The sequence below is a fragment of the Canis lupus genome, chromosome 16, assembly GCF_048164855.1.
Source record: "Canis lupus baileyi chromosome 16, mCanLup2.hap1, whole genome shotgun sequence".
In the NCBI taxonomy this organism is placed as follows: domain Eukaryota; kingdom Metazoa; phylum Chordata; class Mammalia; order Carnivora; family Canidae; genus Canis; species Canis lupus.
In genome coordinates, this window is record NC_132853.1 from 14,779,495 (window position 1) to 14,793,652 (window position 14,158).

A 14,158-nucleotide genomic window follows, 5' to 3' on the forward strand; every position below is an offset into this window, starting at 1 on the left:
GGAGTTCAGCGTGGGTTTCAGGACCCCAAGATCACAACCCGAGCCAAAAGCAGATGTTTAAATGAGCCACCCAGACACCCCATGAATAATTTTTACCTTTACTAAATGAGTATTGCATTACTGACTTACTGATAGACTTCCACATTTATGTGCCAGGCCCCCTTTCCTCACTTTGTCTTCTCCTTAGATCTTACCTTCAAAGACTTTCCTGATTGAGGGATAGTAACAATAAGGGAAACATAATGTCTCCTGATACCTTCATAGCCAGTGGGCCTTGTCTTAGGATTTGGAGCATAAATGGGAAGTTGGCAAGTTGGCATATTATTTATCTTTTGTTTTTGGACAAGTTCCTTGGCACTGCTGATCCCGTCTTGTTGGTTTGTTCTTGATCATGCCTGGGATAGGAGGAGCACAGGGATGAAAGTGTACAGCATCACCTCTGTGCTCACATTTTCCTGTACCCTATGATCTCAGTGCTTTATGGAGATGGTAGATGGGCTTTGGTTGCATGCTCTGAAAGTCCTGGTACCATTGAAATTTGGGTTTCCACCTATGTCGGCTCCTATCTAAGAGAATAGATCCCCCTTTTTAAAACATAACAAAGTTATGGGTTTTTTTGTTGTTGTTTGTTTTTTTAATATTTGGCATATCTGTAGAGGTGCTCCACATGGATAAATTAAGAGAATGATAATTTATGCTCCCCACAACACTGTAAAAATGCACACTGGCATTTCTTTTAGTACTGAGTACTCTTACTATCTTTAAAATGATTCACTTCTCAGAAATTCAATTTTCCACACAGGTATTCAGAAGGAGGAGCAGCTGTTTAGGAATTGAAATTGGGCATATTTTGGAATTCTTACTTCCTGTGTTGTATTGCTGCCTCTAAGCAGCTTCTTCTTTGCTCCATAGTTCACAAAGTACTTAGGCAGTTCTGGCTGACAGTTAACCAGGGCTTACATAAAATATTTACTCCTCAGAATGCTTTACTTTGTATTATTTTGTTTTATTCTTTTTAAGCTCTTGAGTTAGATGGCGGTGGAGATTTTTTTTTTTAATTTTATTTATTTTATGATAGTCATCAGAGAGAGAGAGAGGCAGAGACACAGGCAGAGGGAGAAGCAGGCTCCATGCACCGGGAGCCCGATGTGGGATTCGATCCAGGGTCTCCAGGATCGCGCCCTGGGCCAAAGGCAGGCGCCAAACCACTGCGCCACCCAGGGATCCCGGCGGTGGAGATTCTAATTTTATAGTTGAGTAACAACCCACACCATTTCACTCATAATTCCATAGTTAATGGCAGGATAGACTTTATTGTGAGGATCCAGAGACCTACCCATCTAGCTATTGCCATTAGTGTCTTTTTGGGTCATTGCTTTAGATGGTTTATAAAAGACTCAAGAGTCCATTGTGAATTGATTTTGGACTTGAACTGAAGAGTCAAGAGCCTTAATAACTCTCATATTGGCTGTCAGGGTATACCCAAGAAGCATTTTTAGTTTTTGGTGAACAGTATGTAAATATGTGAGGAAGATCTGGAGGCAGATAGTCTCACCATTCAAAGAGTAACATTTCTTTCTGTACCCTAGTGAGACCATTGTATTATTAAGAACCAAAAGTTGCCAAAATGGAAGCCGTTACCGGGTGATGTGTTAGAGAGGGAGGAAGCTTAGACTAAAACTTTCCTACTATGGACTTGGTATCAGTTGTTTTCCAAAAATTTTCCTGGAGTACTAGCTGACTTCATATTCTTACATGCAGTGTTGCTTAGGCCCATTTGATCAATGTAGAATAAATCTCTTTCTTCAATAGAACAGGCCTTACCTCTCTCTATTGTGTATCTGCATTTTTAACTTTTTTCTGACTTGAAGTATTGTTGATGACTTTAAAGAGAAACTATGTTTAGAGTGACAGATACTTTCAGACTAAAAATAAAACAGTGGTTCTTACTAACCAAGGTCAGGGAGAATGTGTGTACAGTTTGAAAAAGTTCCCTAAGATTTCCTTCACTTTCACTAGTTGAAAAACAATGCATTGAAATCCACATTCTGCTAAATACAGTTGAAATATAATAATGACAAATATAAACTGAGGTAGTTAAGTGGACTTCATTTATTGCCCTAAGTGAAGGGTATTTGGGAAATATGGATAGAACTACAGTATTTTTTTTTTAAGACTGTTTATTTAGAGGTTGAGCTGGGAGGAGGCACAGAGGGAGAGGGAGAGAAAGAATCTCCAGCAGACTCCATGCTGAGCATAGAGCCTGATGCAGGGCTTGATTCCACGATCTTGAGATCCTGGCCTGAGCCAAAATCAAGAGTGGAAGCCCACCCTGCTGAGCCAACCAAGCTCCCTGATAGAACCACAGTATTAAGAAAGCTTCTCAGTGCTCTTAATTTTAACCAAAGAGATATTGTGGGTTGTACAGTATGAGTTTCCTACCTCATGGGAAAACTTAAAAGTAAAACTGAAGTGCTTTTTAGTTACTCTTACTCCCTCATTATCCCTTCCTTTATGTATGGTCTCATCAGTTCTCTTCCTGAGATACTTGTAGTACAGGGGAAGAAAAACTTTTTTTGAAATTGGAATACCTGGGTTCCAGTTCTAATTCTTCATTTGCTGGTTTAAACTGTTTAAATTTCTGAGCTGCCTTGGGCCTTAGAGAATGGTAATTAGCTTGGATGAGGGGAGTTAGTATCGTTCTGTGCCTACCAGAGTACCCTATATGTGTAAGTATAACCAGCATTCCTCCTGGTTATTCTCAGCTGTGGGAAAGGGATAATTGAGCAAAAATAGGAATAGAGAGAGAAGATAATACATTTTTACCTTTTTATTTTATTTTACATTTTTATCTTGGAAAAATTTTATATCTATAGAAAAGTTGTAATAATCCAAGGAATTCTGCATATCCTTTACCCAGATTCTTCAGTTGTTAACATTTTACCACTTGCTTTGTCATTCATTGGGAGAGAGAATGTTCAGCTAAGAGCTGAGTGTTTATAGCATGTCAGGCATGTTTTTACTTGCCTTATGTCATACACCAATCCATTAACATATAGGTGCTGTTATTTCTTTCTGTTGTGTAGAAAGAAAAACTTAGGGAGGTTAGATCAGTTGCCTGATATTCTACAGCAGGTAAATGGCAGGGGTTTGATAAAGTCCATGTTTTTCGCCACCTTCCTTTACTAGTGGAGCTAGAAACTTGCATTCTAGCCCAGGTTTTGCCACTAACAGTGATATGGTCATTGGCAGTTTATTTCACAGCGGTTCCTTTGTTTTCCAGCAATTTTCCTTCTTTTCATGGAACCCAGTGTCCTTGGTCAAGAGTCACCTCACTGTAGAGACAGGTTACCATCAATGAAGTACCTTAAGCTTTTTTGCTATGTGAATCAATGCTCGATCTATTATTGCTGATTAAATATAATTTAAGCAAGAAAAGAGACTAAAGCTTGTATAGAGTTTGCTGTTGAAGTTATGGTGAGGTATGAATACATTTCTTTACCCACACCTAGTTTCCATATGAAATACATAGAGCTGCCATGATTTAATTGGTGTTCTCTTTTGCAAGAGGGTAAACCAGAAGAGTTTGTCCTGTTGGGCAAAGTATCCAGGGTTTCTGGCCTATTCCTTGCTCTGAGCACTCCCCTGAGATCAAGATACTTGACTCCTCTTTCTATTTGGCTAGAGGGCCCTGAGCATTTTGGTTCTAGGAAACTGGAGAAGGTGACAACAAGGTTTGGTCTTTAGATTACCTCCACTTTTTTTTTAGTTGAATTCCTCCCCCCGCCCCCCCTTTGGTTTGATCAGAGGAATCTTTCCCCTTGGTTTTGATAGAAGCATTTTCTGGAACCTTGAACTGAAGATTTTAAATTTGGTAGCTCATGAGCTAGATGTGGCTGGGAAATGCGTGTTTTTGGCTTGCCTAATGTCTAAATTTTTTCCATTTGTAGCCAACATTTAAAAGGCAGAGAGACGGTTTCGCATAAAACCTAGCTTTTGGCTTTTCTTTAAAAGAGGAAGGGGAGAAGAGATGATGGTCTCTAGGCTTCTGAAGAGCAGAACTAGAGTGGAACAAGCAGTGAGCACTACTGTCTCTGGTAGCCTATTTTGTACCTGGTCCCTGTAGACTTTTGAATTTTCAGCTCTAGACCTAGAGCTTGAATTTTTTTTTAATAATTTTTTTAAAAGATTTATTTATTTATTCATGAGAGACACAGAAAGAGAGAGAGAGGCAGAAACACAGGCAGAGGGAGAAGCAGGCTCCATGTAGGGAGCCCGACGTGGGACTTGATCCCAGGTCTCCAGGATCACGCCCTCGGCTGAAGGCAGCGCTAAACCGCTGAGCCATCGGGGCTGCTGTAGAGCTTGAATTTTTGTCCTAAAAGCTGGAGAAGTACAATTTGATGAGTTAGCTAGTGCTGAGTTACTTTATTGGTGGTTACAATAGTCCTGCTTTCTTGGGTAGGTAGAAAAATAGCTTATAAATAAGATTAGGGACTTACAAAATTAAAGTATTTTCCCTATCTTTATCTCTGTTTCATTTCCATCATTGTGGGGCCAGAGTGACTGACTCCTGGATCAGAGAGCTGCCATCACTTCATTCCCTGTACACAGACACCACTGCCAGCAGAGGGTGCTGTCCACTCACCGAGCCTGCCGTCATGTTGGCTCAGCTGATCAGCTGCTGTTGGGCATGTGCCCTGGGTCTGTGTGAGACTTTGGGCATGTTCATTTGGTTCCCATCTCTAGTGCCCACCCCTTAGACCCTGGCCAGGTTATTGTGTCACTAGGGACTCTGTTCAGTAACAGGAAACTGGGGAAAGTTTAATTGTTTTCTCCTCTCTCTTTTTCCCATGCAGCTGAACAAAAGGTTCATCCTCAGTTTTCTCCATGCCCATGGGAAGCTGTTTACCCGGATTGGGTAAGTGTGCAGGATGTTTATTTTATTTTCCTACATTACAAGTCATTTTGGAATTTAATATTGTTAGCAACTAGACTGTGTTTGTAACTGAGGGCACAGGGTGTGAATTCTTAGAGGCCTCCACCTTCTCTTCACTCACTCTGCTCGTGAAGTTTGGGAAATACTATTCCGCATCTGTCTGTCTCTTCTTTCTCTACTAAAGCCCCTTTTTAAACACCCCCCCCCCCTCTAATCGCTTTGGTTTCTCTTTCCTCTGCCTTCCAGCTCAGCCCCTAGTGAGCTCCTTAAGGAAGTCATACTCAGTCCCTGGTTACAGCTGCCAGGAGTCCTCCTTGGGGAGAATGGTATCCACTAATTGTCCCTTAAAGTGAAGAGTAACATTTTCTCTTTCTTCTGAACTATACTCCTTTCTCCTCTGCTCAGGTTCCTGCACCGTATTGCTGATCTCTTAATGCTAAGAGGTTTCTTTGGTTCCCCATCCGCCATGGATTTACATAGAAATCTCAGGGAAGGTGGTATGTGCAAAACCCTGTTACTTCCCATTAAATCCCTAGAAAGATGATGTTTTGATGTATCAAACAAGATCATGTTTTGGTGGATCAGAGTTTTTCCTCACTGTATAAAACTAGTGATTGATCTTATAGCCTGATGAATGCCTGCACACCACAATAGAGGTGTATGCTAATGCTTCTGTAGTCTAGGAGATGAATAAGTGGCAGTACTCTCTGATAGGGCTTCTACTGTGTTTTCATATTTTCTCAGTTGGAGGTTTTATCATGAGCTACACTTGAAGGTGATATCTTTTGGATTATAGATTGTTGTTAGTGTTTCCCTCACCTTCTGTCATAGCCTTCTATCTGTAATGCTCTAGAAGGTTTCCTTAGTGGGAGAAGCTAAAAGGCTTTGTCCTTCAGGAATCCCTGTTCCATGGATGATGAACCAGAAAGCATGCTTAGTACATACTCATTTGTCATCAGCCTGGGCAAGAGTGACAGTGATAGCTAGCACAGGGGTAGTCTTGATTTTGAAATCGCTTGGGAAACTTGAAGTAGTGCCAACTGATGCATCTCTATTAGGAGAACTAAGTGTAAAGTAACTAACTTGGGGAAAGGAAATCAGGTGTGTCAGTAGCTTCTCCCTTCTCCCCACCCTCCCTGTAAGCTCTACCCTGGAGTTTTTACTCAAAATAGTTCCTATTTTGAGTAAAAATGGATAAACTAAAATAGATAAACTAAAAATAGATACACTATTGTATCCCTAGTGCCTGGCACACAGTAGGTACTCAGTAAAATATTTGCTATATGAATGAGTAAATCATTACAAGAAATGGATAGACTATGAAAGACTAGAAAGAAGGATCTAGTGTTCTAGTAGGTTATAGTAGACCCAGGCCAATCACTAGTGGGTCATGTAAAGCTGAAGTTACAAGATGGGCAAGATAATATCAATGTCATTTCATATAATCACATCACAGCAAGAAACAACTATTATGCTGCGCTTAAAATAGGAACTATGGCTCCTTTTTTTATCATCTTTTTTCTCAGATTTTTATCATAATTTTCTCATTTTTTCTCTCAAAAAAAAAAAATCTTTCTTACTACCTTCCTGCCTTTCTACTCTGTATTTCTCTCCTTTTTTCCTTTTCCTGTGTTCTGTCCATTTTCACGTACTGTGGTATTCTGAGTCAGTATTTTTCTACCGTTATATCATTGGTATTTTTGAGCCTTAATCATTCTTTGTTGTTGGAGGCTGTCCTGTGCTTTGTAGGATGTTTAACAGCATCCCAGGCTTCCACACACTACATGCCTGTAGTATCCCTTCCTCTCCTTACCAGTCATGACAATTACAAATGTCATCAGACAATGCCAAATGTTCCCTGGGAGGCAAAATTGCTCTGCATTGGGAACTACTGTTCTTTTAGAGATTTGGGGGGCTAAAGAAGTTATAAACTTGGTCTAGAATGTGGAAATATTTACAATATATTTTTGTCAAGTTTAAGTATTAGGTAGAATCTTACTTTTGTTCCCTTTAAAAATTCACATAGATACATAGATTTTGGAGGAACTTTGGGAAAGAACCACAATAATGACTAAAAAGCTAGAAAATTATTTCTGAGAGGAAAAATTAATCTTAAAATTAAGATAAGGGGCACCTGGCTGACTCAGTTGGGGGGGGGGGCGTGCAACTCTTGATCTCAGGGTTGTAGGTTCAAGCCCCATCCTGGGTATAGAGATTGCTTAAAAATAAAATCTTAGACACACAAGAACAAGAAATTAAGGTTAAAAAAAGGTCTCTTTAGAGGTACCCTGTGTGGTACCCTGTGTTTAAAAGAGTCAACCAGATAGTTTTTATTTCTATAGAATGACAGCAAGAGAAAATAGGCTTATATTATAGCTAAAGAGATTTTGGGATAGGTGTAAGAAAATTTCACAGAGGGAACATGTTTGGGAATTTTCTTCTCTGGAAGGCTTTAAAAAGGAATAGATAATCTCATTTGTCAGAAGTGGTTTGCTGTGGTCCAGGACATCTTCCATTCCTGCATATAGCATATTCTGTTGGCAAAAAGATAAGGCATAGGCCAGTCTAGTTTCACCTTCATAAAAAATGAGTTACAGTTGTGTTCACATGAGGAAAATATATGTAAATTCTAGGCACTCTAGCCCCTTGGTAAGTATTCTTCTTGTGCTCTCCTGGAGGGAAAAGAATTGAGCCCCCATATTTATTCTGGAAGGCAGAAACAGCAGTAACTTCTATTGGGGGAAAAAAAAGTAATAGTAGTCTGTAAGACTAGAAAAACAGCCCAAGCCACACACAACAACATGGACTGTTGCCTAATTACCGAGAAGATGTGAAATGTGGGAGGCGTTGAAAACGAATTAAGAGTGAGGAGATTGTAATGGGGAGCAGCTGAAGACACATCCACTGTCCCGCCTGCCTTTTGGGAAAAGCCCCGGGTTGCATTGCTCTCTGGGCTTGTGCCTCCTCTGTGCCAGGTGTTCCAAATTGCGTCTGTACCCACTTGAATGCCTACTGCATGCAACACAAGTCTCCCTCAGTGTCCAGTGAAAAAGAGGTTCAGAGCAAAAGATGGAATTGGGTGCCGGAAAGAGTTTGTTTTTCACCTCTAATTATAAGACCTCGAGAGGGAACAAGTAAAAGCCTCTTTGGGCTTCAGTTTCCATATCAGCAGTTTAAATAGATGATGTCCAAGGTCCATTCCGGTCCTTATGTCCTGTAGCACTATGATTTTTTTCTCCTCTGTATCCTGTCACATGATTTAGTTGTGTTTGTTTTTGTTTAGCTACTGGATTTCTCCTATCTTGTTCAGTTTTTAAAAATGAAGAAGTTGAAAAAATTTAGGAAGCCTGATTCTTTTCTGCAGAGAATGTCATCTAGCCCAGCTGTGTTCCTCAGCATCTGAGAGGTTGGGTCCTGTCCCGTTAGTCACTGTCTGAGTCACTCCCACTCCTAGTTTAGGTCCTGGTGTTGTCCGAAAGACTGGTTTCTTGAAACTGCCATTCAAATGAGACAAGGTGTCTCTAGAGATCACTTCAGAAAGCAGTCACTTAAGTCTGCAAAAGGCTTATCCTGAAAATGATTGTATCTTCTGCAATTTTTAAGGATAGGGACAGAATCCTCTCAGGCTCAGGCAGAGAATTCAGTCGGGAGTTCCGTATAGCTCCCACAGATGCTTGCTTTCCTGGTGAGAGGCAGATCAGACCTGTGCTTGAACTCCACTGAAGAGACTGGGAAACCGGCAGCCTGGAGACTTGATTTGTGACGAATACAGTCATTTTGCTTCCCATTATTGCCTTGGTTAAAGTTACCACTTTAGTTTTTACTTGCTTGCTTAGTCACGCTATTTGCACAGCTTCAAGTTCTCTTAGAATTCAAAGACTGATATATTTATTTTGGTCTTTGAATTGTGAAAAATGCAATGTTTATGTCTTGATTTATTTTTAAAATTATAAAAGTTTTAAATACAAAAGCCAGACATATTCATTGTAGGGAAAATCTGCTTACTTCCAGAATCTACAGTACTCATTGTAAAATATTAAGAAAACCCAGCAAAAGAAGAAATAAAAAATTACCCATCTTCTCACTCTCCAGAGATAACTTCTTCACACTTAACACTTGATGTATATTTTTATCTTTTTTATCTATACATATCATAAATTTATTTTTACAAATATGCATAACAAATGATATTAAACTACCTTGTTTTCATTTAATATATATTGAACTTTCCCCCACGTGATTAAAAATCTAATACAACTTTTAAAAACAGAATTTGAGCACTGGGTGTTATATGCTCCAATGTAACTGATGAATCACTAAATTCTGCCTCTGAAGCTAATAATACACTATATGTTAATTAACTTGAGTTTAAATGAAAAATTAAAAAATAATATTCAATTTTATGGATGTGCCATCTTAATGATCTGTGATTATTGGGCATTTGAGGCTGTTTCAATTTTTTTTTGGTTATAAATTACCATCTTTTTATACTTTCCTCCTCTGCTACTACTGCTGTTACTTCTTTTATAATTTTATAAAACTTTAAACATAAATTTTACATTGTATTTATTTCCATTTTAGTATAATTTTTATTCTGTAATATTGAGTGGAGCAAAGAGAAAGACGTAAAACTACTTACAGGTAGTTTGAGGCCGAATGCTGATTTTGTCACTAAAACTGGGAAGCAGAAACCCCATTACTGAGCTCTGAGGAAGGATCTTTTATCTGTGTATCCCTCAGTTATTGCCCAACAAAGCTGCTTTAGTCTGAGTGGATTCATCTTCTCAGAATTGAAGTTAATTCAACATTTATCCTTATATATTTGATTTTTCTTTTGTTTTAATCATGTTGAACTAGTTGAAAGGCAAAGGGAGGAGCTTTTATTTTTTTTTTAAGTTAAAAAAAAAAAGAAAAAAAGATGTGGCTATTTGACCTGATGCTCATTCGAGACTTCAGTCTGACCTGGGGAGTTATTGGAGTCAATTTCCATCCCAGGGAAGAGGCTTCCTCAGACACAGCTTCGAAGCAGGACTGTCCCATGTGACACTTCCATCATGTCGTTCTGTGCTGGCTCTCCACTGCCTTTCAACGCTGAGACACATGGCTCTGAAACTTGCCCATTGTGACTGCTTTTCAAGCAGAGTGAACACTGCTATTCTCGGAATGAGAAGTGCTAGCCCCCCTCCCCACCTCTGACCAGAAAGAGTGCTGCACAGTGTCAAGATTTAAAATGAAACCTTTGTTATAGCCCATGGGGAAAAATGGATCCATTCCAGCCCCAAACATATCACTCTCTGCCATTCCAAACCTACCAAGTTTTAATGGTTCTGAAACTTTTGGAAGTAAAAACAAGGCTCTTTTTTTTTTCCTTGTTTTTTTGTGGAGGGACACTTGAAATGGCACGTTGGGGAAAAAAAATACATGGCATGGCATGTTTTGTGCCAATGAAAATGAGGAGCTCAGCAGAGAAGGGAACTGGAGTATAAACTGTAAATGACCCATAACTGTGGCATGACTCCTGGGTACCCAAAGGTCAGTAATAGGAGTTGCCATCCAAGGGCAGGGAAGGAATATTGCTAAGATGCCAGAAAGCTCTGGAGTTTTTTTCTAACCTGGGGAGGGTACTACTCAGTGGGGGAAGGGCCAAGGTTCAGGTGAAAACCAAGGTTTAGGACTTGAAACCATTTTGTATCTTTTGAGAAGGATTCCCTTTCCTGTGGCTTTCCAGAAGCTATTTATTAATCCAGCCTGGAGCTGTTCCTTATGCCACCCCCCAGTGTACCACAAGGAGTTTGTTTGTTTGGGGGATGGGGGTAGAGGATGGATAAAAGATATTTTGCTGACCATGAATTGTTCAGCATGGCTCTAAGGCCCATGTGCCTGGTTTCTCTCTCTAGCACCAAGTTTGAATTTGCTTTTTATTTTCTGAGGACTTGAGCTGTGGTTTATTCATGTTGCCAGAGGAGCTCCAGGCATGCACCACTGTTTGGGATCCAGTGGCCACATTTGGCAAGCGGTGGTTTGAATGACCTCTCTTTAGGAGCCCTAGGTCACTGGCGGGATTTCTACCTCCCTACATTACAGACTCTTCCTGTATTGGGAGTGGCAGTTGGCCAGGGCATTAGATTTCCACTGGCCTGAAAACATACAGACCCTGATGAGCAGAGACTTGTGAGAGGGAGGACAGCAACACAGGAAAGACTGAAACAGATCATGGGGGCCCTTGGTCTAAGGTTTCTTTGAGGGGAAGTCTGGGATCCCTAGGTGGAACAATTAGTGCAATAGTACCTAAAAGATAGCAGCAGAACTATGTCTGGTTTCCTGAAGAGAAGCCTTGAGTGAAGACTCTCTAGATTCATGAACCTCTTTTTATAGAATACAGTTTTCATATCAGGGAGTCTGGGGAATATGTATGTTGTAGAGCTTTAAGGAAGTTTGTTCACTATTCACAAAAACTGAATGTTTCAGAGAGAAACTTTGATTTCAGCTTGAATCCAGTGATTGATTACCAGGGGTTAGGAAATAGCATACCAAAGCCTAATAGTTCATAGTGATATATCCACAGGTTGAGTTGTTTCCATCTCTGATCCCTGATCAATTCTTTCTTTTAAATATGGTCACAACCTTAGGATACCAGGAAGGTTTGTGAAAGAAAATCCCCTAGGCATTAATAGCAGGGTGAGGTGGGGTGAGAATTTGCACGTATGCTCACCAACCGCTCTTGGGCATGTGCCTCCCTGAATGAGCTGGCTGTATTTGCAGGATGGAGACATTCCCTGCGGTGGCTGAGAAAGTCCTCAAGGAATTCCAGGTGCTGCTGCAGCACAGCCCACCTCCTATTGGAAGTACCCGCATGCTGCAGCTTATGACCATCAACATGTTTGCTGTACACAACTCTCAGCTGAAAGGTAAGGAATGGCTGGCGTCTTTATCTACACAGATAAAGCTGAATCTGGCTGCTTTCCAATGCTACTATACCACTACATTCCCCCTTATACACATGCGTGTGTGTACACACACACACACACCCCTATCATTGCTTCTCAGATTTTTAATTTACTCTCTGAAATCTGTATGACTCTCTAGTGCTTGGGTGGGATGAAAGGAAGGAATCATGGGTATAGAGCTTAATTTGCAACCCAGAGATGCTGTTGCACATCTGGCCATGCTAAAGCCAGCAGCAAGGCCTCTTGGAGGCTACAGACCCAGAGCCTCTCCCAGGGGAGAAGCATTGCTGAAATGTTTCATTGCAGAGACCATACGCTTGGCAGGGATTGGGAATAGCTGTTTCTGGACTCATGTACCCTGTTTGTTCAGTATGGAAAAGTCTAGTTCCCTATGGGCTATCCCTTGTGGGAGCCTGCCAGGGAGTATGAACAGTGAATTGATGAGCTTTGGTGACTCAGACTGGAAGCACAAAAATCACCAGGCCTAGAATTTGGCTATTATACTGGTGTCCATTTGACATGCTTTTCTGAACACTGGGTTTTTTTGACATGGGGGGGGGGGTGGAGGGAGGGGCTGACTGTCAGGATTTTTAAATGTTCTGATGACCAGGTCACTGTTGAAGGATGTTACCAGGATCACTTCCCTCCCCTCCACCCCCCTTAGGTAAGGATGATGTGGTTTGACTTGACAGAAATATGTAGCATGAGGGTGACATTGTTTTGTGTGTTTATTTGGCCCACACTGCCAAAGAATTGTTTCAGAGCATTGACAGAGAGTGTTTGGTCTCAGGACTGGAAGGTTGTTATCTGAAATGCCAAGAAGTGGAAATTATCCTCTGCAGATTCTATTGTAAAACAGACCTGGCCTTTCTGTCGCTAGTTCTCTTGTTGCATCTTTTCTCACTCTGAAGTTGATTTATTTCCCTTCCCATTTGTACTTGGGGGTTATGCCTCAGTTTACTGGTGTTGAAGGTGGAGGATTTCTCCTCTGATGAGTGTATGTGCCACACTTTCCCTTGAAATTTAGCTCCTCCTGGGACTCTTTCTGTAAGTCCTCTGCTAGTCTGCCTGGGTTTTCAATCATATGTGAATCTTAGAGGATACTCTCCTCTTGTGCTGCCTGCTACAGCATTTAGAATTCCCAGCAGAAGTCTAGATGCAGAGACTTAGGTGCCTTTTTGAGCTTGGCTAATTATTCCTGAGAATACCTGTGAGGAAGCATGCAATCTTGAGGGGCAGTAGTGGTTTCCAGGAAGGAGGAAATAAAGTTTGTGAAGTGCTGTCATGGTGAGCTATGAAGTCCAAAGGGGAGGGAGATTGATTCGTTCATCATTACTCTGCTGGTTCTTCTAAGTGGGAAGCTCACTGGTCAGAAGATGGGGCCTCCTGTGGTGCCCTCCTATTTATTTGCCTGCCTCCCTGTAACAGCAGGAAACAATTAAAAAGTGAGTTGCCTGTCACAGAACTGTAGCCCCTGCCACAATATCATTCCATCCTCAAGTGACCTGTAGTCTCAGGAGGTGTGAGTGTAAAGGACCTGCAGCTCTTGCCTGTGAAGCATCTGTTGTCAGCAGCTTCTGCTCCATGAAAAGGAATACCTTGGCCTTTTGATAGGCCACCAGTGAATCCTTTTCTTATAGCTGCTGTTAAGTAAAGGTTAAGAAAATATGGGTAAAAGGAAGGTGAGATGGTGAGAACAGAGAAAGAAGAAAAAAGGTGGTTCTACCGTTTGAGGCCAAGGTTTTTTTTTTAGGACTCTTTTCTATCCATGGTTGGTCATAATGAGGACCTGCTAGCTTAGAACGATATGTCAAAGCCTGTGCTTGAGACTACTCATTTCTGGCCCTGTCCTGATGGTCACCTACATGAGGCACCTGGAGCCCAGGGAAGCACGAGCTGAGATGGTCAGAAGCTCCAAGAATGTTTTAGGGAAAAACAGCCTGGGCCATAGGATATAACACTCTAGTAGGACAGAGAGCTCTTCGGATGTGCTGCCAAGTACCCGGTGTGCAGTTGAGGCGGCTGTCCAGACCCCACTGTGTGGGCTGCCATGGGGAGAGGGGTGAGCAGAGCACTCAGCGGGGCTGGTTGGTGGGAAGATGCACTTTTCCATTTCCCAGCACATGAGTCATCTTCTCTGGGCCCCTGTGCTGTGCTTGCACGGACAGTGGCAAGAAGGGGGTGTTGTGGCTGAGTAGCAGCATCTGTGCCGGGGGTGGAGAGGGAAGGGGGTTGGGGAGAGGGTAAAGATTTAAATCCTTCACTAATCAGC

The 14,158-nt window shown here is 41.4% G+C and overlaps 1 protein-coding gene across 8 annotated transcripts in view; it reads left to right on the top strand.

The window, feature by feature from the left end:
- Positions 1-14,158, top strand: part of SMG6 (SMG6 nonsense mediated mRNA decay factor) — a 243,179-nt gene that overhangs the window by 47,171 nt on the left and 181,850 nt on the right. For all 8 annotated transcript variants that reach the window (XR_012008521.1, XR_012008522.1, XR_012008523.1 and 5 more), the window contains exons 9-10: positions 4,860-4,921; positions 11,702-11,847. Coding sequence is in view for 5 of the 8 variants with exons in the window: in XM_072779018.1 (XP_072635119.1) it covers positions 4,860-4,921; positions 11,702-11,847 (208 nt within the window). In the remaining 3 variants the exon portion in view is untranslated. The remainder of the gene's footprint in view (positions 1-4,859; positions 4,922-11,701; positions 11,848-14,158) is intronic.